The sequence below is a fragment of the Oryctolagus cuniculus genome, chromosome 7 (genome assembly GCF_051225735.1).
Source record: "Oryctolagus cuniculus isolate XC-2025 breed Fujian yellow rabbit chromosome 7, ASM5122573v1, whole genome shotgun sequence".
In the NCBI taxonomy this organism is placed as follows: domain Eukaryota; kingdom Metazoa; phylum Chordata; class Mammalia; order Lagomorpha; family Leporidae; genus Oryctolagus; species Oryctolagus cuniculus.
This window is the reverse complement of record NC_142873.1, coordinates 146,357,068-146,379,105: the sequence shown is the minus strand read 5'-3', so window position 1 is coordinate 146,379,105 and position 22,038 is coordinate 146,357,068. Positions and strand designations below refer to the sequence as shown.

Sequence of the window (22,038 nt, the reverse complement as noted above, 5' to 3'; positions counted from 1 at the left end):
GACTTGAGGCTCAGGAAAGGGACAGGACTCTGAAGTCACCCAGAGTGGGGGAACTGAGATTCAAGCCCACGGGTGACTCTGAAACCTACATCTTGATTGTGTGTTGGGGGGGGACGGCTTGGTGCTGCACCCCCCCCCCCAACTCCCTGCCCATTTTCCCTGGGTGGAAGGATAGCCCAGACCCAGACTGTCTCAGTCTCCCCAGGCCTGCAGACAGGCGGGGCGCACGCCAGCGAGCACGGCCAGGTTCTCCGTCCTGACGGGCTGGAGGGCGCCTGAGCTGGCAGCGCATCCCCTGAGCCTCCCTCCGGGTGCCAGCACACACCTGCCTCCCCCACCCCGGCAGGTTCCACCTTGTGCTGCTTGGGGAGGGCAGGCTCCACACGGGACTGTCCTAGTCCTGGGCGACGTGCTGGATGCTTGGGCTTCCAGTCTCCACCAGGGACCTCTGCCTGTGCTCCACTGGGTCTTGAGGCCCCCAGCCGCCTCTTGTCCTTGCTCTGCCACCTCCCTCCCTGGGCCCATACATGTCCTCGAATCTGTTCTCTCCTCCCCCAGTCCAGCCCCTCCGTCGATGGGACTGGCTGTGCAGAGTGGAGCTGGAATGACTGGCGACCGGCTTATCTGTCACCAGAGAGCCTGAGTGCCTTGCCAAAATGTTTGTGGTAGACCACGTGGTGAACTTACCATTTTCAAAGTCTGGTGTTCTGTATTGAAAAAGATTCTGAAGTTAACCCGTTGTCTTAGACGAAGGGCCTGAGCCAGGCCTTAGGCGATCTTTTTCAAAATTATGTATTTATTTGAAAGGCACAGAGACAAATCTCGCATCTGGTGGCTCACTCCCCAAAAGCCCACAACCCTAGGAACTAGTTGGCCAGGCCAACGCTAGGAACTAGGAACTCAATCCAGGTCTCCCATGTGGGTGGCAGGGGCCCAAGCACTTGGGGCACCCTGTGCTGTTTTTCCCAGGCCATCAGCAGGGAGCTGGATCAGAGGTGGAACAGCTGGGACATGAACGGGTGCCCATATGGGATGCCAGCATCACAGGTGGCAGCTTTACCCACTGTGCCACATTGCCGGCCAGGATTTATTCATTTGAACCCAGACATTCTGATGGGGGCTAGGGGTGTCCTACCCAGCATGTCAACTGCTGGGTCAAACACCCGCCCTCATGGATATGATGTGCACTTCAGGAAAAGACCTGTAAAACGACAAGGGAGCAGAAGAGGGAAGGGTTAGGTTAGGGTCTCAGCGCCCGGGCTCGGCCGCATCTACGGGGAGGCTGTGGGTCACAAACCACACTGCACAGCTGTGCCAGCCTTTCACATCTCGACCAACCAGCTACTGGCCTGGGAGCAGAAGAGTAAACGCCCAGGTTGGTGGGCTTCGTCCTCCTTCTGCAAGGGGAGCCGGGTGAGACGCCACAATTATACACCCAGGAGAGGCGGCATGAGGCTTGGACCCGGGAGGAACAAAGCATGATTTGCCGTCCTGGAAAAAGAGCTGGACTCTTCCAAGACGGATGTCCTCTGAGGCGTCTGGCCAGGACCAGCTTTGTATCTGCAAGGCTCTGCAAAGTGAAAATGCAAGACCCCCAGTGTAGAAATCATTAGTAATTTCAAGAGGGCAGCTGCAGAGCACTGAGCTGAGTGTGCGGTTCTGGAAATGGGGCTCTGTGGGACTGCACAAGCTGTTCACCCATGAAGCCGGCCCGGGCACACGGGATTCAGGCATTGGGACCAAGGGATTGCATCCCAGGAGCCGGGCACGGCCTTAGGCTGGGGTCAGAGAAGAAACGGTGGCCTAGGAACTAGGTGCCACCGAGACCAGGAGTGAGGGAGTTGGTCTGACCAGTGTGGGTCTCTCTGCCAGGGCTTCTGGGGTCTGGCCCGCCTAACCGATTTTGGAAGGTGCCGCCTGTAGGACCAGTGCAGTGGTGCAGTGGGCTGGGCCGCAGGGTGGGTTGCCCACAGCCCATAGTGCTGGGCTGTGCTGCTTCTGACCCCCTTCCCCCAGTGTGCAGCAGAGGATACCCGAGTACCTGGACACTTTCACCCGCGCGGGGGACCCACACGGAGTTTCCGGCTCCTGGTTTCCGCCTGGGCGGGCTGTGGCTCTTGCGGGCATTTGAGAAGTGAACCAGCTTCCCTCCCACTTTTTTTTTTTTTTTTTTTTGGGTCATTCTGCCTTTCAAATAAATAAACTTTTAAATATATATGTGTGTGTATGTATATACATATACATACACACACATATATATATGCCATGTGGCTGTGCGTCTAAGGGTGAGATAAAGGCTAAGACAGAAGAAAGCCCCAAAGACTGGGGAGCCCATTCTCTTGGGGGAGGCCCACGGACTCGAGGGCCACGCAGAGGAAGCGCCAGAGCCCGGGGTGGGGGGCAACAGACCCCGCATATTTTAAAGGCCGAGCTGGGCAGACCTCGGCTTCCGGAAGTCGAAGGCGTACAAACGTGAAAAGCAACAAAGCGACGGCGACCCGCGCCGGAAGCGACGAATCAGCACCCTCGGGGATCTCCAGGCGCTGCCTGCGGACGGGGGCGTGCCCCGCCCCGCCCCCTCATAGGCCGCGCCCCCATCCCCGCCCCCTCAGAGGCCGCGCCCCCATCCCCGCCCCCGCCCTGGGCCCGCCTGCCGAGGGCGCGCGGGGGCGCGGCTCGGTGCGCAGCTGCAAAGGATCGCTTCCGGGGGGGGCGGGTCAGCGGAAGTCGGGGCGGTTGAGGCCGGGCTGCTCGCTGAGGTAGGAGGGGCCGTGAGGTGAGTGAGTCCCGGAGCCACAGTCTGAGGTGAGCAGGGTCCGAGGGCGGCCGGAGAGACAGAGGCGCGGCCTTCCGGCCCGGCCGCAGGCGGGGTCTCGGCGCCAGGCGCTGTGCGGGGCCCGCGGCTCCTGTTCCCGCGCGACTTCTCGCGGGAGCCGCCGCCGTCCGCTTCCTTTGGCACGGGGAAGCCGAGTCCCCGAGAGGGTAGTTACTCCTCCGAGCCGAGGCCGACCGGAGGGTTCGGCCCTTCGGAGACCCGGCCACGGGGCCTGTGGGGCGCTGGGGCGCTGGGCTGCTGGGCAGGCGGCGAGGACCTGGCCGACCTTGATCCGGGCCGGCGGGGTGTTGCGGGGGCGGGGACGCGCGTCCTGGCTGGGTCCCAGCGGCGGCTTCCCCGCGCAGCTGCGTGGGGGCCTGGCGGCGAGACCCACCGCGCGGGGCTCCGACCGTCGGTGCGCGCCGCGAAGTTTGCGCCCGGGCCGGGGTGCGGAGACGGCCCTGCTTGGAGCAGCGCCGTCTCCCCGGGGGGACGCGCGTGAACGGAGCGTGACGGCGGCCTCGGAAGGGGCGGTGGGGGCGCAGCAGCGCCGACGGCCGAGCAGTGTTGCCAGCCCGCAGCCCTTGGGGCGGGGAGCTTGGAGGCCGAGCTGGCAGTCTCCGGCTCCACGCTTAGTCTGTTCCGGCAGATGCCGTGCGGCCCCTCCGGGAACCGCAGTTCGCGGCGGTGCTGCAGGGAACTGGGGCGCCCCCGACCCGGGCAGGACGGACGGTGACGCTGGGGCCGAGAAGCGGGTGCTGGCGTCGCCTGCCCGGGCGCTGGAGGTGTGGCCGTGACGCGGGGGCCGCCCCGCACCGGCCTCGCGGGGCAGTCTGGGGTCCAGGTTCTATCTTGTCGTCTCTAGCCAGCCAGTTTTAATCATAGAACCGAAGTGTTTGGGAAAATGCCTGCAGCTGTTGCATCAGGCCCACCGGAGGAAGTGGCCGTAAGGATTTGAGACAGAGGCACTGGGGCGCAGATGAAAGGCTTGGACTGAGGAGTGGAGGCAGCGACACCCGGGCCAGCCCCGGGGCCCTTCCTCCTCCAGCTTCCCTTCCCCGACACCTGCTTTCCCAAGGGGGAGACCCTCCGGGGGAACTCGCCAAAAGAGCGGCTTTGCCAGTCTCTGCTCCGCAGTGACCTCCCCCGGCGTCCCCAGCCCTCAGGACTTCACCCCCAGCCTGCCTCGTTGTCTTCTCATACTCCACCCCTCACCTTCCTACTCCCTCTGAACTCACCCAGCCTCCTCCTCAGTGAAAGTCACTGTCCGGGTCCCATCTCAGCTGGGTGAACAAGGGAATGCATAGGAGCGGACTGCACCTGCCAGGAGTGACCCCTTCCATCTGTGGCGTGTTTAACGGTTCATTAAGCACTTAAACCCATTTCACCGAACCTTAAGGTCAAGTGGAGAACCATTCAGAAAGATTAAATGACCTGCCGGAGGCTACAAGACGGCAGGTGGCTGAACCAAGATGCAGATTTGGGGCTCTTCTCCCCCCTCTGTTCACTCTCCTGCTGCCGCTCCAGCCCCTGGCAGGGGCCCAGCAATGCTTTTCCAACCCTAAGAATGAATGCTGGGCTTGGACAGTACCTTCCTTTTGGCTCTCCCATGAACTTTGTACATACCAACAGGTTCTATTTATGTCTTTAGAACATATTTTCTATTTATGTCCTTTTGCCTCAAGAAACCTCAGGGCCCAGGGAGGTTCCCCAGGTTGGCCGAGCTCACCCACAAAGTCGAACAGAACCTTTAGGGGCCTGGATTTGGAGCCTGTGGTGGGTGAAGGCAGCCTCTTGGAGTGGTTTTCTCCTCGTGTGAAACAGAAGTCTTGGTGTAGTCGAGGCTCTGCAGGGCCTACTTTTGTGGGGCTTGTGGCCACTGAGTTCCCACTGTGGGGGTTGTTTCACAGGAAGGAAAATCGGACATTCCTCAAGATGGCCTGATGTGCAGGCGCCACACCTCCCGCCTCTCCCTGCTGCCGTGGCTGCCCTGTCCAAGTGCAGGAGCTGGCTGCGATGTCGGGAATGGAAGCCAATGTGGTAAGGGACACTCCCAGGGCAAGGTGTGGTGGGAGAGTGGAGCACCGAGCCAGCCCAAGTACAGTACGAGGTTCTGACTCCCGCAATCCTTCTCCCTGGAGGCCTGGAACTGGAGCAAGGCTGCCCTTCCATCCCCTTCTCTGAGGAATCTGCTAGGCACTGGAGAAGTTTCAGGGCTCAACGTATTTCCACCTTCCTGTGCAGAGGGAGGGGAGGGGCACCTGGATGATCCCTGTACCCAGCTAACTCCTGGCCCCTTCACTGGGCTTCCTGACACTGACTGCCCCAGCAGCAGCATGTCCCTTGGGTGCTGGCTGTTGAGGAGCCTGTCCTCACTCATAGTAGAGACCTGACTTAGCCCCAGAGGGTACCCTGCCTCTGAGATTTGGAATCCAGTCTTCCTGCTAGAGTGGGCAGGGACAAAGGTAGCTGGACTCGCTGTCTCTGAAGTTGTGGCCATCCTGTCCCTCTTTGCCTAGACTATCCCAATCTGGCAAAACAAGCCTCACGGAGCTGCCCGAAGTGTGGTGAGGAGAATTGGGACCAACCTACCCTTGAAGCCGTGCCCCCGGGCAGCCTTTGAGGTGAGTGTGCTGAGGGCGAGGAGAGAAGAGGCTCTGTGCCTCAGACCTGTTGGTGTGTGCCAAGGCCAGCTGCCTTCCTGCTTACTTTTTCATTTGATCAAGAAGTATTTAGTAAGTGGTCCAGATAGCTCCTGCTCACGGTACCTTCTGATTGCACACACACCTGCGGCTACACGGCCTTCCAGTCTGTTCATGAGTGAACACTGACATCCTGGTGGCCTCTGCTGAGACTCTGATTTCATCGGCTTCAGCAGTTTATCAGAGCAGGCCAAATCTGCATGACTGTGCACATCTGCGCTCGAGCTGTTTGCCAACAACCCGAGGGTCTCCACGTGGGTCACTGAGTGTTATATTGACTCTTGAGAGCGATCTCTTCCATCTGCTGGTTCACTCCCTAAACGGCTGCAAAGGCTAGAGCTGGGCCAGGCTGAAGCCAGGAGCTCGATCTGTGTCTCCCGTGTGGGTAGCAGAGGCCCAGGTATTGGATCATCTGCTGCTTCACCAGGTACATTAGCTTAGCAGGGAGCTTAATCAGAAATGGAGCAGCCAGGACTCAAACTGGCTCATATGGGATGCCGGTGTCACAGGTGGTAGCTTAAACCACTATGCCAGCCCATGTGTGTCTCTTGAGCTTAACTCTCTTCTTCAGCTCTAAGTCCTAAGACTTGGCCACTTAGCCACTTGTAGTGTTTCTGAGGCCTTACTCCCCCCGTCTTCCTCTTTCTGGCTAAGTCTGGCCACTCCTTTACCAGGCTACTTCAGTGTTACCTCCCTGTCTGGGAGACTTTAGCTCTTCTTCTGTAGCAGAGTTCTGCCTGGCCCAGGTCTGAGACCTCCTCCTACCCTGAACGCTGAGCAGCATCTGTCAGTCCCAGCTGCCTCCCCCAGGAACCAACGGTGAAGCATCAGTTCCAGACTGCTGGTTAAGGTGTCTGTGCTCAGGACGCTGGGACACACCCACCTCTGCTTTCTGTCTATGCAGAGGAAACCCACATACGAGTGAAAGGTGTGCCCAGGCAGGAAGAGAGTGAAGGAGCTTGTATATCAGATGCTAAAGTGCAGGCTGTGTAGGAACTGGATCTGGAGTTGGAAGTGGTATCAGGCTTGGTGTTAGTTCAGGAATGAGGTTGGAAAGGGCTATCCCATAACCCAACTTGCCAATCACCCAGAATTGCCTAATTGGCAGGGGCAGGAGGACGTGGGTCCCAGCTGCCTTGGAAGCACTGGACAACAGGGAAAGACGGCTAAGCGTGACTGACCCCGTGCAGGGTGCCCCACGCTTGGCTGTCTCCCCTGCAGGCCTTGGACAGATGCTGCCAGGCACAGGCTCCCTCAGAGCAGCAGGGAGGAGCAGTGACACTGACGAGGGGCACACACTGTGCAGGCACTTCCCACATTACCTCGGTTAACTGCCCACAGCGAAGGGACATTCACAGCTAATCCCGGAAAGCAAACATGGCTCTCCCTGAATGGCTCACTCTGGCAATAGCTCTGGGTCAGTGACACTCATCCTCCTCGTGCCCTTGGAGTGTCACTTAATTCCTGTCAGTCCCAGGTTCCCTATCTAAAAGCAAGAACTGGCAACCCCTCATCCACCTAATAAACAATTTGTAACAGATGGAATTTAACTCATGCAGGTGTGCTACTGTCTTAATTATACCTAGATTTCTGTAAATCATCTTAAATATTAAAAGGAATCTTATTTTTAAAATTTAGCCCTATAAAAATTGTGAAAAGTAGGCTGGCGCCATGGGTCACTTGGCTAATCCTCCACCTACGGCACTGGCATCCCATATGGGCACTGGGTTCTAGTCCTGGTTGCTCCTTTTCCAGTCCAGCTCTCTGCTGTGGCCTGGGAAGGCAGTCGAGGATGGCCCAAGTGCTTGGGCCCTGCACCCGCGTGGGAGACCAGGAGGAAACACCTGGCTCCTGGCTTCGGATCGGCACAGTGCTGGCTGTAGCAGCCATTTGGGGGGTGAACCAATGGAAGGAAGACCTTTCTCTCTGTCTTTCTGTCTGTCTCTCTCTCACTGTCTAACTCTGTCAAATAAGTTGAAAAAAAAAAATTGTGGAAAGTAAAATAAGTTACCTAGAATCACACCATGACACAGCCACAAGAAATTTCCCGTGGCTAGAACAGATTTTTGATGACCCTGTACCCATACATTCTTTTTTTTAAAAGATTTATTTATTTATTTGAAAGAGTTACACAGAAGAGGAGGCAGAAAGAGATCTTCCATCTGCTGGTTCATTCCTCAAATGGCCGCAACGGCCAGAGCTGTGCCGATATGAAGCCAGGAGCCAGGAGCTTCTTCCAGGTCTCCCACGCAGGTGCAGAAGCCCAAGGACTTGGGCCATCTTGTACTGCTTTCCCAGGCCACAGTAGAGAGCTGGATTGGAAGTGGATCAGCCGGGTCTTAAACCGGCGCCTATATGGGATGCTGGCACTGCAGACAGCGGCCTTACCTGCTATACCACAGCGCCAGCCCCTGTACCCATATTCTCACAATCAAAGGGCAAGATGGCCATCTCTGTTTGTTTAATAATTATTTTATTTGAAAGGCAGAATTACAGACTAATCTTCCATTCACTGATTTATTCCCCAAAGATCCAAAACAGCCAGAGCTGGGCCAGGCTGAAGCCAGGTCTGACATGGTGGCAGGAGCCCAAGTACTTGAGCCATCATCCACTGCTTCCCTGGTGCATCAGCAGGGAGCTGGATGAGATGCAGAGTAGCCAGGACTGGAACCAGGTCTTCTTGTGGGATACAGGCGTCCCAAGCAGTGGCCTAATCTGGTATACCACAACACCTGTCTCATGGCCAGCCCTGTTAAAAGATCACTCAGGCCAGCTGGGAAGGCATGGGAGACCAGGAGGAAGCACCTGGCTCCGGATCAGCGCAGCTGCAACCATTGTGGCCATTTGGGGAGTGAACCAATGGAAGGAAGACCTTTCTTTTTTTTTTTTGTTTTTTGTTTTTTGTTTTTTGACAGGCAGAGTGGACAGTGAGAGAGAGAGACAGAGAGAAAGGTCTTCCTTTGCCGTTGGTTCACCCTCCAATGGCCGCCGCGGCTGGCGCGCTGCGGCCGGTGCACCGCGCTGATCCGATGGCAGGAGCCAGGAGCCAGGTGCTTTTCCTGGTCTCCCATGGGGTGCAGGGCCCAAGCACTTGGGCCATCCTCCACTGCACTCCTGGGCCACAGCAGAGAGCTGGCCTGGAAGAGGGGCAACCGGGACAGAATCCGGTGCCCCAACCAGGACTAGAACCCCGTGTGCCGGCGCCGCTAGGCGGAGGATTAGCCTAGTGAGCCGCGGCGCCGGCCCGGAAGACCTTTCTGTCTCTCTCTCTCACTGTCTGTAACTCCATCAAATAAATAAAAATCTTTTAAAAAAAAAATCACGCAGGCCAGTACCAATGAAGATCCTAAACTATTTGTAATCCCACAAACTGTCCTGCAAGCTGTTTCCAATCAGGACCATTATTCCACCCCTTCTAGGAAGCCTTCCTGACACCCAGTACTGGGTTAGGTGCTCCTCCTGTGTATTTTGCAATGTCTAATTGGCTTTTTGTGGAGTCAGTGTTTGTTGATGAATTTTACTTCCCCACAGACCCTGCCCAACATCTCTGACCTGTGTTTGAGAGATGTGCCCCCAGTCCCTACCCTGGCTGACATTGCCTGGATTGCTGCAGATGAAGAGGAGACGTACGCCCGAGTCAGGTAGCTGAGGCAGTGGCGGATCTGCTGGGGAACAGGGACCTTCCTCCCGGAAGTGGCAGGCAGCAGTGAGAGTGCTGTGAGAGGCTGAGGGCAGCAGGGATGAAAACTGTTCACCAGAGGGAAGCAGGACCTGTCACTCTTAACGTGGATGAAGGGGTTTGTGCAGGAGTGCGGTGCCAGCTCTTTGTGACTGCTGTGCTCGTTTTCCTCTGGCCCAGGAGTGACACACGCCCCCTGAGGCACACCTGGAAACCCAGCCCTCTGATGGTCATGCAGCGCAATGCCTCAGTGCCGAACCTGCGCGCGTCTGAGGAAAGGCTCCTGGCCCTGAAGAAGCCAGCGCTGCCTGCCCTGAGCCGCACCACTGAGCTGCAGGATGAGCTGAGTCACCTGCGCAGCCAGATTGCCAAGATAGTGGCAGCTGATTCAGGTAGGAGCCCCTAAACTGGGGCTTGGGATATAGCAGGCTGTCCCCTTGTTTTTGGAGGGACAGCATAGGGTTAAGGAAAATGGTGCTCCCTGGTTCAGGGGGATTTAGGCCCACGGCTCTGGGCAGTGAGGCTTGGGCAGACTCTAGTACTCCCTTGGAGAGTTCCTAACAACCATTTTGGACTGAATGGTTTGGTTAGGAACAAATAATCACTTAACCTGTGACCCCAGGCAGATTCCTTTCCTTAACTACAAAAACCAGTACCCTCTTCTAAGTGGTTTTTTTTTTTTTTTTTTTTTTTTTTAATATTTATTTGAGAGGCAGAGTTACAGAGAGGGAAAGAAATATCTTCTATCCACCGGTTTACTCCCCAGATGGCTGCAACAGCTAGAGTTGGGCCAATCTGAAGCCAGAAGCTTCTTCCAGATTTCCCACGTGGGTGCTACTTGGGCCATCTTCCGCGTAAGCAGAAAGCTGGACCAGAAGTGGAGCAGCCAGAGGCTTAGCCTGCTGTCATAGCACTGGCCCCTTAAGTGTCTCCATGAGCCCACAGCAGCAGCTCCTCCTGTTTATGAAGCATTCCCCACCATCACCTCCCTGTTCCTTGCCCTCTGTATCAGAGGTCACCTCCCCACTCTTCCAGGTTTCTAGTTAAGGCAGAACCAATGGAAATGGATGAGAGCCTGTCTTGACCAGAGGCATGAACACCCAATACATTAAAGTTACTGAGCATCTTGGGAGAGATGAAACTCCTAGCTCCCAAACCTTATCAGTGGGCAGGGCACATAAAAATCATGGTATTACTTAATTCCATCACATGGGAGTTTCATGGATGAGCTGCACTTACATTTCCATTTCTAGGCTATTTTTTTTTCTGTCATCCAGGAGACTTATATAAGAAGCCAGACTTAGAAATATTCTAGTTGTTTTCAGAGTTAGAAGCACTAGATCAGTTAGAGAAAAAGAACAAATGCAGGCCTCGACTCTGTCGCTTTAGTCAAAGGCTGCCATCCAATTGCTGCAGAATGGGGATTTTTAGGAGCCAAGGGTGGGAAGGACAGCGGAGGACTCCCCCAGACTGTTCCTGGCAGCCTAGGAAATGGATGTTCTCTAGGGAGTGTTTGCTTTATTCTAGCTTCAGTGTTCATCTATGCCTGTTGTTTTCTCTTTCAGCTTCGGCTTCATTAACGCCAGATTTCTTATCTCCAGGAAGTTCAAATGTTTCTTCTCCTTTGCCTTGTTTTGGATCCTCATTCCACTCTACAACTTCCTTTGTCATTAGTGACATCACTGAGGAGACTGAGGTAGAGGTCCCTGAGCTCCCATCAGTTCCCCTGCTTTGTTCTGCCAGCCCTGAATGTTGTAAAACAGAACACAAGGCCACCTGTAGCTCCTCTGAAGACGACGACTGCATCTCTCTGTCCAAGGCCAGCAGCTTTGCAGACATGATGGGTATCCTGAAGGATTTTCACCGAATAAAACAGAGCCAAGATTTGTAAGTATTCTGGTGATCCATGTACTTTTTTTTTTTTTTTTTTTTTGACAGGCAGAGTGGACAGTGAGAGAGACAGAGAGAAAGGTCTTCCTTTGCCGTTGGTTCACCCTCCAATGGCTGCTGCGGCCGGCGCACCGCGCTGATCTGATGGCAGGAGCCAGGTGCTTCTCCTGGTCTCCCATGGGGTGCAGGGCCCAAGTACTTGGGCCATCCTCCACTGCACTCCCTGGCCGCAGCAGAGAGCTGGCCTGGAAGAGGGGCAACCGGGACTAGAACCTGGTGTGCCGGCGCTGCAAGGCAGAGGATTAGCCTAGTGAGCCACGGCGCTGGCCCCATGTACTGTTTTAAAAATTGTTTTTTTATTTGAGAGAGGCAGAGACAAATTTCCATCTACTGGTTTGTTCCTCAAATGCCCACCACTGCCAAGACTGGGCTGGGATGCTGGGACGCTGGGACTCCCATCTGGGCGCGGACCCAAGTACTTGGGTGATCACCTGCTGCCTCCCAGGTGCAAATTAGCAGAAAGTTGGACAGGAAGCAAGAGTACCTGGGACTCAAACCAAGGACTCGACACAAGATGCAGGAGTTGCAGCAGCGATTTAACAGCTGTACCACAGGCCTACGCCTTTCTGAGTCACACTTGGTCAGTGATCCAGTCTAACAGATTTAAGAGCATTTTACATTTGCTGGGTTAAATCACCCCAGCCAAAGTTATGACTAGTAGGGATTTTACAAAAAAGGCTCATTCAACCCAACTTCTGCCCTGGGCGGCTTCACCACTTCAGTTTTCATACTGAGTTTCCTTCTGCCCTACCTTTCATAATGGGAGGTTGTTATCTCAAATTGGTAGGTGTTTTTGGTGGAAGGAGAATTTCTGAAGTTAGGAATCCTGCTTTAAAGTACTGTGGATGTTTAGCTGCTGAGATCAGTGCCCATCTCTGGCTCCCGCTTCCTGCTGATGGAGACCTGGGAAGCCACAAGAGCAGCTTGAGTAATAATTGGGTTCCTGCCACCCACGTGGAGACCTCGATTCTTCTTTGGCCCTGGCCTTTGCAGACACAAATGGTCCAAAATCCAAGACAACCTTGTAAATGCAGATGTTTGAAAACAGGCTTTTAAGAGTCATGAAAGCTGGTTATCAGAATGGCACAGATTTGTTTAAAACAAACAGACTCCCTAGGAAGTGAAGCAGTTTCTAACTGGGCGTGAGGGAACACCTACCTTTGAGAAACTCATCTTACAGAGAGACCCTGGAGCCCTAGGCCCATTTCTCCAAGTGTGGTCTGAGCAGTGGCATGAACTCACCAGAGGGGCTTGATATTCAAAAATGCAAGTTTCTGGACACGTCAGTTTGAGATCCAACCTTACTGGCCAGCACCCAGATTGCACAGCTCTTTGAATGCAGGTCAAGAAGCTGCCCTGAGGGCTGGGAGGTTGATGAAGTTCCTGCTGAAGGGAAGGCAACGCACCTTGTACAGAGATCTGTGTTTCCTAGGCCCCATTTCCCTCTGGAAACCAGACAGGGTCACTGCTTACTGGCAGGCTGATCCTGACCTGCAGTTCTTTAATTTTCCACATCCCCACGTGCATTTAACTGCTGCTGCTTTTGGTCACCATGTTTTATAGATTCTCATACTTTTCTGGCTTGCCTTTTGGATCAAACAGATCCCAGATCCTTATGGTCAAGATTCTTTTCTCCTTTGTAGAACAAGCTGGGCCAATGACTATGGGTAAAGGTTCAGAAATGTAATACAAAAAATAATTTTACATTCAAGGCTTAATGATTAATGACAAGTAAAACATCTGCATGGGCTGGCGCCGCGGCTCACTAGGCTAATCCTCCGCCTAGCGGCGCCGGCACACCGGGTTCTAGTCCCGGTTGGGGCGCCGGATTCTGTCCCGGTTGCCCCTCTTCCAGGCCAGCTCTCTGCTGTGGCCCAGGAGTGCAGTGGAGGATGGCCCAAGTGCTTGGGCCCTGCACCCCATGGGAGACCAGGAGAAGCACCTGGCTCCTGGCTCCTGCCACCGGATCAGCGCCGTGCGCCGGCCGCAGCACGCCAGCCGCGGCGGCCATTGGAGGGTGAACCAATGGCAAAGGAAGACCTTTTCCTCTGTCTGTTTCTCACTGTCCACTCTGCCTGTCAAAAAAATAAAATAAAAAAATAAAAAATTAAAAAAAAAAAAAAACATCTGCATGGGGATGTTCACTAGAATTATTTTTCAAGTTTAAGACCCTCTTGGGGCCGGTGCTGTGGTGTAGCAGGTAAAGCCACTGCCTGAAGTGCCAGCATCCCATATGGGCACCGGTTCGAGTCCCGGCAGCTCTACTGTGGCCTGGAAAAGCAGATGGCCCAGGTCCTTGGGCCCCTGTACCCAGGAAGCAGCTTCGGATCGGCCCAGCTATGGCTATTGCAGCCAGTTGGGAAGTGAACCAGCAGATGGAAGACTTCTCCCTAACACTGCCTTTCAAATAAATAAATCTTTAAAAAAAAATTTGAGCCTACCCCACCCTGGAGTTGGTTTTGTTCCCACAAGTTCCTGATGATATGCATGTTTAGCTATAATTCTAGGTTTCCCCTGTTGGGGAACTAGGGTAGTAGCCTCTTCCCCAGAACTAATAAGGATCAGAGGCCGGCGCCACGGCTCAATAGGCTAATCCTCTGCCTGCGGCGCCAGCACACCAGGTTCTAGTCCCAGTCGGGGCACTGGATTCTGTCCCGGTTGTTCCTCTTCCAGTCCAGCTCTCTGCTGTGGCCCGGGAGTGCAGTAGAAGATGGCCCAAGTCCTTGGGCCCTACACCCACATAGGAGACCAGGAGAAGCACCTGGCTCCTGGCTTCGGATCAGCACGGTGCGCAGGCCGCAGCATGCCGGCCGCAGCAGCCATTAGAGGGTGAACCAACGGCAAAAAAGGAAGACCTTTCTGTCTCTCTCTCTGTCCACTCTGCCTGTCAAAAATAAATAAGGATCAGAATGGCCAACTCACCAGTCACTTCCCCTGCAAACCTTGTGGTAAAATGCTCCTACGATAGGGTCAAAGGGTGGGAGCAGAAGCTTAGCCATCAGGCCAACTCTAGCAAGTTGATGGTCCTTTATTTTGCCCACACTTTGTAGCCATTAAAGAAACATTAGAAGCCAGCACTGTGGCATAGTGGGTAAAGCCACTGCTTGCAGTGCCAGCATCCCAAATGGGTGCCAATTCGAGTCTTGGCTGCTCTACTTCCAGTCCAGCTCTCTGCTATCGCCTGGGAAAGCAAAATTGGGCCCTGTGGGGGAGACCTGGAAGAAACTTCTGGCTTAGATTGGCCCAGCTCTGGCTGTTGCAGCCATTTGGGGAGTGAATTAGCAAATGGAAGACCCCTCTCTCTGTAACTCTGTCATTCAAATAAATAAAATAGATCTTTAAAAAAAGAACTGTAAAAGCATTTACCTCTAGTGGTTATTGTGAGAATTCGGTCGGGTAATGTGCACAAAGACACAAACTCAAGTATAATTTTATCTGTGATTATATCACCAGGAACCGGAGTTTAGTGAAGGAAGAAGACCCTGCTGTTCTTATCTCCGAGGTCCTAAGGAGGAAGTTTGCTCTGAAGGAAGAAGATATTAGTAGGAAAGGAAACTGACACCACTCAGCTCTGCAAACTCAGTTTCACGCTCCTGGAACTCCTTCAACAGCTGCCTTCCTCACCACAGACAGATGTTTCTGCCTCTCAGCTAGAAATCTGTAACAGTCTGGCAGACAAGCTAGAGCTTGGACTGAAAGAGAAGAGCTGGACTACATGTTTCCCATGTATCAACCTTAGCAGAAGCTAAGGCCTGGGGTTTGTGCTGAGACATTTGTTACAGGTGATTATGTATGGTGGAATGTCTCAGTTTAAGGAGATAGAAGTTTGTTTTCCCCTTGGCCCTGTATGAAATTAGGTCCTAACTGACTTAATTCACCGCATCAGACCCCATAACTGGTCTCATCGGTCACTTTGTTGTGCCCAGCTGTCACTCACTCTCAGCTGCTGCCTTGCAGCAGAGCAGGGCTGAGGGGAAGGCTGTCACAGTTTATGTACAAGTTTGCACACTGCACAGGGCAGGGAAGATCTTAATGCTGCTCCATCATAAACCTACACAAATGCCCAGCAATCACCCTTTCCCTGTCTAGATGTAGAGGTCAGGCCACTGGACCAGCTAACACTTGGGCTGCTACTGAAGGCCCTGGCTATTTTTTCTTAAGTATATTTTATAATACTATATACAACCAGACCTAGCCTCCAAGGCCCCAGAGCCTCATCAGTTTCACTGAAAACTTTCTCTTCCATGGGACTCTAGTTTAAGCCCAGTAGGAATGGGAAATGGGAAGGGAGAGAGCATACCATCCTTCCAGGCCCTTTGGGCTGGGCCAAGGTTTGTACCTACAGCACCATGCATGACACAGACGCCCTCAGGTCCCTTTCTCTATGGTATGTATGTGTGTGGGTTTAAGCATTACCCAACATTAAATGAAGGATTTGGAGAAGGACTGCATTTGCTGTGTCTGTCTCTTGAGTTGTGATTACCTAGTATCTCTTAGGAATATAGGATCCCTAAAATTTTAAGGGGTATGAACTTAAAAGCCAGGTTTCTGGCTTTGTTTTTCCTTATTAGGTCCTGCCCTTAAAAAGGAAAACTTCCAGCCAGTGCCGCGGCTCACTAGGCTAATCCTCCGCCTGCGGCGCCAGCACACCAGGTTCTAGTCCCGGCGGGGCGCCAGATTCTGTCCCGGTTGCTCCTCTTCCAGTCTAGCTCTCTGCTGTGGCCCGGGAAGGCAGTGGAGGATGGCCCAAGTGCTTGGACCCTGCACCCGCATGGGAGACCACGAGGAAGCACCTGGCTCCTGGCTTCAGTAGCAGCCATTTGAGGGGTGAACCAGCGTAAGGAAGACCTTTCTGTCTCTCCCTCTAACACTGTCAAAAAAAAAAAAGGGAAACTTCCCTAGGTGCTTTCCCCTTTCTGTAGATTTTTCCCTAAACTTTTTTTTTTTGGACAGGCAGAGTGGACAGAGAGAGAGAAAGGTCTTCCTTTTTGCCACTGGTTCACCCTCCAATGGCCGCCGTGGCCGGTGCGCTGCGCACCTGGTCTCCCATGCGGGTGCAAGGCGGAGATTAGCCTATTGAGCCACGGTGCCGGCCCCTAAACTCTTAAAAATAGTTCCAAACTCATGACCCAAGTTCATACTGAACCTAGGGCAGTGACAGAACATGCTACTGCTAAATTACTTTTTCAAACATAAAACATTACAGATTAGTTTTCTACTTCTTGGAAGACTACAAAAAGCTCTTGGAACGTTGTATTACAAAAAGACTACACACCAAAAATCTTAATTCCATTTTACCATGACCTTTTTGAAGTACCCTCATAAAATCACATTCAGACTATTACATTGCTTAGACTTTTTAAAAAAGGAGATATTGAAGCAAAATATATAACTTTAAAGTACTATACAGTTAACACTAAATAAAGAAAACAATGGAACTACTGCCGGCCTACCTCTGTCCTGCTAACTGCTGCACACTTGCGTTAGGGGAATATGCCTCTGTCTCTCAGAAAGCTATCAAGAATAATGGTCCCATTATTGGTTGAGAAGGCTTACAGCCAAAGATAAACACACACATCCTAAAGAAGCAAGGTCCCAGCCAGGCATCAGAAAGGGCGAAGAGCATAGCAGGGTCTTCCGTGCAGGGCTCAGTACCAGCACTGCCTCCCCGGTGCACACCTCACCCTTGTTCAGAGAATTCACCAGTCACCTTATGAGGGAAAGGCACGAAGCCAACACACGGTCTTAATGAGGGATACTGCCTGCTTTATTCACACAAAGAAAATGTTTGATAATGCCAAAAGCTATATCTCACACTGCCTCCTTCCCTCCTAAAAACACTTCTCACCACCAACTACAGATGTCTTCCTACATCTCTTATTTGAAGGTACTTTAGAACCAAACCCACATTAAAAACATTTACAGCTGATGCTTGATAACCTGATTACCTTCAGAGTCCTGGGTAAAGAGAAGGTCAGGGGGCAGGTGGAACTGTGTCGGCCCCACCTGGCTCAGAGCCTGAGTGCTGTCAGCAAACTGCTCCAGGCCCCGAGGGCAGCTGTTGCTTATGTTCCGGAAAGGGGCTCGAGAGCTGTGGGCGATGACCTGCTGGCCCTGAGAATCCTCAGTGAAAAGCTGACTCCATGAGTCCTTGTCATTCTTTTCACTATCCCAGGAAAACACAGAAACAGGACAAGGGCTTCGTTTCACTGCTGTGTTTTTTCCATTCCAGGATTCCCTGTGAGTCTGAGGGACCTGCCTGTTTTCTTTGGCAGACACCTTCCTTTCCAATTTAGCTTTGTCCAAGGATTGAGGGCATTTTCCCCTAGCTGGGCTGCTGTGTCTCTCCAGGCCCTGAGACTTCTTTTTAGATCCATGAAGCCATTCCCTCATGGAAGAATCCTTCTGTCCCTCCTTCTGGTCCAGTAAACAAGAACGTCCCACGTCCTGGGAAAAGGAAAAAGCCAGTGAGGCTTCACTCTGTCCGGCACAGACTAGGGTATCAGGCTGCAGCAAAGACAGCTCAGTGAAAAGTAGATTTCCCATTTTGTGGTGGCCAGAAGTCTGGAGGAGCTGAGGAGAAAGTCCCGTCTCCGGGATGTCTGCTGGGGTTGAAGTGGCAAAAGGGAGTGTCATGCAACCATCCCCAGAGCCTTGGATCAAATGGCCCCTTAGAGGGGATGCATCATTCTTGGGTTCTTTGTTGATCTGTCTTTCTGCAGGAGACGGAACACTTCTCTGGTCACCACCATTTGTCTTTCCTAGTGAAACAGGAATAAACAAGTTACTGTCAGAAAATTGCCCTCAACAGAATTTAGTTGGCTTTTTCTGAAATCAACACCAGTGACTATTACTGCCTGTTGCAGGGTTCTTAAGATTCTTCACCTAACTCGGTAGTTAATCTTCCCGCTTTCAACCTTGTTTTGCTTTCAGAATGGTCTTTCTAAAACATAAATCTTACATTCTCCTATGCAAGTGAATGGATGCTGTCATGACCTTCCTCAACCTAATAAAGTCAAACATGGTATACAATCAAACCAGCACCTACCTTTCCAGCTGAGCTTTCACATTATGTGGTTTAACACAGGACACGCCAGTGCTGCTCTTTTTATTTAACATGGTTTCTACTAAATAGTGATCCCGGCAAATATATACTCCAGAATATTATGCTTAAAGAAACACACCAACACGTACTCATGTTAGATCTGAAAGATCACATTTAGCATCCAACTCTAAGAAACCTTCTGGTGACAGTAGAAAGAACACAAGTTCCCTTCTCCTCAAACATTTCATGGAAAAGGAGTGAAGACAAAATCAGGATGCTAAGACAACTAGTAGGAAGAACAATGATAAAACAAATACTACTGTCCAGCCTGTCCACTTTACCAAGCATAAAATGGATCTTGTTCTGCTTTAAGAGATGGACGAATGACACGGAATTCCCATTCCCCTGAAGTCACACCAAGATCTAATTACAAAACAAAACAGAATGATTTCCTTTTTCCTTCTCCAAGAATTAAATTGCACAAATTTTATTTTGCGAGAATTTCCAACTTTGCCTAAGAATTCAAAATAGACCATAAATAAACTAGAATCTGTAATTAAAAAAATGTTTTCCTTGTTATACAAAGCAGAAGGAAGAAGTTCTTGCTTAGGGAGGGAAGAGAGCATTTTGATAGAAAGCAGCACTGAGAATCCCACTAAGAATTACAGCACTCCCTGCAAAGCCCTCCAACTGCAGGAGCCCTCCTCTAGAAACTCCACGCATTCCAGACCTCAGCTTTCTCCAGAGACACATGCAAGCAAAGAACCACCGAAGGATGATGAGAGGGGTAGGCATTTGGCATAGCGGTAAAGATGCCACTTGGGATACCCACATCCCGTATCAAAGCAGCTGAGTTCAAGTCCCAGCTCTGTTCTCAATTCCAGCTTCCTGCTAGTACACACCCTGGAAGGCAGCAGGTGACGGCTGAAGTGATTGTCTCTGCACCCACTGTGGGAAACTCTGAATTCCTCGTTCCTGACTTCATTCAGCCTGGCCAACCCCAGCTGTTGAAAGCATTTAGGGAGTGAGCCAACAGATGCAAAAAGTCTCTTATTTCTCTCCTCTTTCTGGTCTGCCTTTGAAAAAATAAAAATTTGGAGAAAAAAAAGGATGAGGAACAAGCCAACTCTATGCCAACCTAAGAAAAATAATCTTTCAATTTACTTTTTTTTTTTTTTTTTTTTTTGACAGGCAGAGTGGACAGTGAGAGAGAGAGACAGAGAGAAAGGTCTTCCTTTGCTGTTGGTTCACCCTCCAATGGCCGCCATGGCCAGCGCGCTGCGGCCAGCGTACCGCGCCTATCCGAAGCCAGGAGCCAGGTGCTTCTGGTCTCCCATGGGGGTGCAGGGCCCAAGCACTTGGGCCATCCTCCACTGCACTCCCTGGCCACAGCAGAGAGCTGGCCTGGAAGAGGGGCAACTGGGACAGAATCCGGTGCCCCGACTGGGACTAGAACCCAGGGTGCCGGCGCCGCAGGCAGAGGATTAGCCTAGTGAGCTGCGGCGCCGGCCCAATTTACTTTTTAATTTTAATTTTTTATTTGCCTTGAGAGGCAGAGAGAAAGAGACACAGAGATTTTCCATCTGCTGGTTCACTCCCCAAATGCCTGCAACAGCCAGGCCTGGATTAGGTTGAAACCAAAGCCTGGAACTCAACCTGGGTCTCCATGGGTGGCAGGCACCCAAGTACTTGAACCATCACCTGCTGCCTTTCAGAGTGTTCACTGGCAGGCAGCTAGAATCAGAAGCCAGGCTGGGAGTCAAACCCAGGCACTCTGATAAGGGATGTGTGAGTCTCCAAGGGGTGTCTTAACTGCTGTGTCGAATGCCTGCCCCATCTTTGAACTTTTGAGATGTTTCCTACAGAAATAACAATTAACTTGAGAAATTTTATACAGAAATAACATCAATTAACCATATACAGGTTACTCATTGTGGCCAATCCTAACCAACGCCAAGTCAACTCCCTTAGGTATTCCCAAGTCCCAAATACACCTTTCCTCACTACTGTCAGTAAACACAAACAGTTAATATTATACAGCAAAACCAGGAAAGTATATAAATGCATGTTATATGCTTTTTTCAAAAGGCAATGATTTCTTGTGTTTGATAATCTCTCTCAATAGGTCAGCTTATTTTAACGCGATGCACTGATTTCAATACTTCTCCTGAATATCCCAACATGGAAAAATAAACAGGCTCCTTTTGTCCTCCTGGATAATGAAGTATCCCCAGATGGGTCATCATACCTGGCTGCAAGGTAAAGAAGGAAGCAATGCTGGTCTGCTTAACACATGCATGTGGAGTTCTTCTTTGAGTTAAATAAATATTAGTCTTTCTCTCTTCAGGAAGCAGTGTTAGTATTTTGGTGCTTGGCTTGATTAAATGTGTCTGAAAAGGGAAGGGAAAAAAAAAACTATTAATATCAAAAGAGCTGCCAGCTGAGAGTGAATCAACACTACTGTAAATATACATATATATATTTATATGTATATATATGTATGTATGTATGTATACACACAAACACACACCCCATTAAAACAAAATACAAAAATCTGAATTCAGGGCCTGGCATTGTGGCACAGCAAGTAAAGCTCCCACCTATGACACTGGCATCCGACACAGGTGCCGGTTCAAGACCCAGCTGATCCACTTCCCATCCAGCTCCCCACTACGGCTCCTTGTAAAGCAGGGGAAGATGGCTCAACTGTTTGGGCCCCCCACACCCACATGGGAGACCCGGACGAAGCTCCTGGCTTTAATCTAGCCCAGCTCTAGCTGTTGTGGCCATTTAAGGAGTGAACCAGCAGATGGAAGAGATCTCCCTCACCCCTTCTCTATTTAACTCTGCCTTTATTTAAGTAAAATACATAATTTTTTTTCTTTCTTTCTTTTTTTTTTTTTGACAGGCAGAGTAGACAGTGATAGAGAGAGACAGAGAGAAAGGTCTTCCTTTTGGTTCACCCTCCAATGGCTGCCATGGCCAGCGCGTTGCAGCAGGTGCATCGCGCTGATCCGAAGCCAGGAGCCAGGTGCTTCTCCTGGTCTCCCATGGGGTGCAGGGCCCAAGTACTCAGGCCATCCTCCACTGCACTCCCTGGCCACAGCAGAGAGCTGGCCTGGAAGAGGAGCAACCGGGACAGAATCCGGCACCCCGACCAGGACTAGAACCCAGTGTGCCAGCGCCGCAAGGCGGAGGATTAGCCTAGTGAGCCGCGGCACCGGCCTAAAATACATCTTTAAAAACAAAAAATCATGGCATAGTGGGTTAAGCTATTGCCTGTAACGCTAGCATCCCATGTGGGCAGTGATTCAAGTCCCAGCTGCTTCACCTCTGGTCTAGTTCCCTGCTAATGTGCCTGGGAAAACAGTCAAAGCTGGTCCAAGTGCTTGGGCCCCTGCATCCACTTGAGAGATCAGAAAGATGCTTCTGGCTCCTGGCTTCATCCTGGCCCAGGTGCAGCCATTTGGGGAATGAACCAGGGGATGGAAGATCAATCTGTGTCTCTCCCTCCAACTCTGCATTTCAATAAATAAATCTTTAAAAAATCTGAATTCATATTAAAACAAAACCAATAAACACCAGTGACCCTCTTGGATCCACACTAAGCCTTTGGACTCCACTCCTGCCTATTCTCTAGGTAGTCGGAATGAGACATCTTCCACTATTTCCTGGCTTCCTGGTGATTCTTCCCACAGGATCCACATATTCCGACTATAGCCTAACCCCCCACTTCCCCACAGAAGTCAGACTAAACTAACAGGATTTGAAAGTGATTCCAGAGATGATGCATTCTCATTTGTATCTGAGGATAATCAATGATTCTACAATAGGAGCAGCTGACATA

The 22,038-nt window shown here is 51.7% G+C and overlaps 2 protein-coding genes and 1 long non-coding RNA gene across 11 annotated transcripts in view; 1 reads left to right on the top strand and 2 right to left on the bottom strand.

Moving 5' to 3' along the window:
* Positions 1–775: 775 nt before the first annotated feature.
* LOC149125790 (uncharacterized) lies at positions 776–4,719 on the bottom strand. 2 transcript variants are annotated; one of them, XR_016211223.1, is made up of 2 exons: positions 4,054–4,719; positions 776–1,570 (listed from the first exon to the last, which is right to left on the bottom strand). It is a non-coding gene; the product is annotated as an uncharacterized LOC149125790 (long non-coding RNA). The 2 variants fall into 2 exon arrangements; XR_016211224.1 differs by lacking the exon at positions 4,054–4,719 and adding an exon at positions 2,042–2,514.
* Positions 2,637–15,597, top strand: MTFR1L (mitochondrial fission regulator 1 like). Of its 6 annotated transcripts, none has more exons than XM_017346584.4 (7): positions 2,637–2,776; positions 4,726–4,855; positions 5,335–5,439; positions 9,049–9,158; positions 9,377–9,588; positions 10,762–11,083; positions 14,600–15,597. In XM_017346584.4, exons 2-7 carry the CDS (start codon positions 4,832–4,834, stop codon positions 14,703–14,705), a joined length of 879 nt encoding a protein of 292 aa, XP_017202073.1. In that variant the 5' UTR covers positions 2,637–2,776; positions 4,726–4,831; the 3' UTR covers positions 14,706–15,597. The 6 variants fall into 6 exon arrangements, with proteins under 6 accessions (XP_017202073.1, XP_069935161.1, XP_008264145.1 ...); XM_070079060.2 differs by having other exon boundaries at positions 2,639–2,776; positions 10,798–11,083; XM_008265923.5 differs by having other exon boundaries at positions 2,766–2,805; positions 10,798–11,083.
* AUNIP (aurora kinase A and ninein interacting protein) overlaps positions 14,899–22,038 on the bottom strand; it is a 28,113-nt gene continuing 20,973 nt past the window's right edge. Inside the window, exons 1-3 of one of the 3 annotated variants that reach the window (XM_089301335.1) lie at positions 20,792–20,941; positions 20,440–20,581; positions 14,899–17,907 (exon numbers count right to left, since the gene is read on the bottom strand). In XM_089301335.1, coding sequence (XP_089157461.1) covers positions 17,066–17,782 — 717 coding nt within the window. In that variant the 5' untranslated portion in view covers positions 17,783–17,907; positions 20,440–20,581; positions 20,792–20,941 and the 3' untranslated portion in view covers positions 14,899–17,065. Of the gene's footprint in view, positions 17,908–20,439; positions 20,582–20,791; positions 20,942–22,038 lie in introns of those variants that run through there. The other 2 variants (XM_017346582.4, XM_017346583.4) reach the window with 2 other exon arrangements.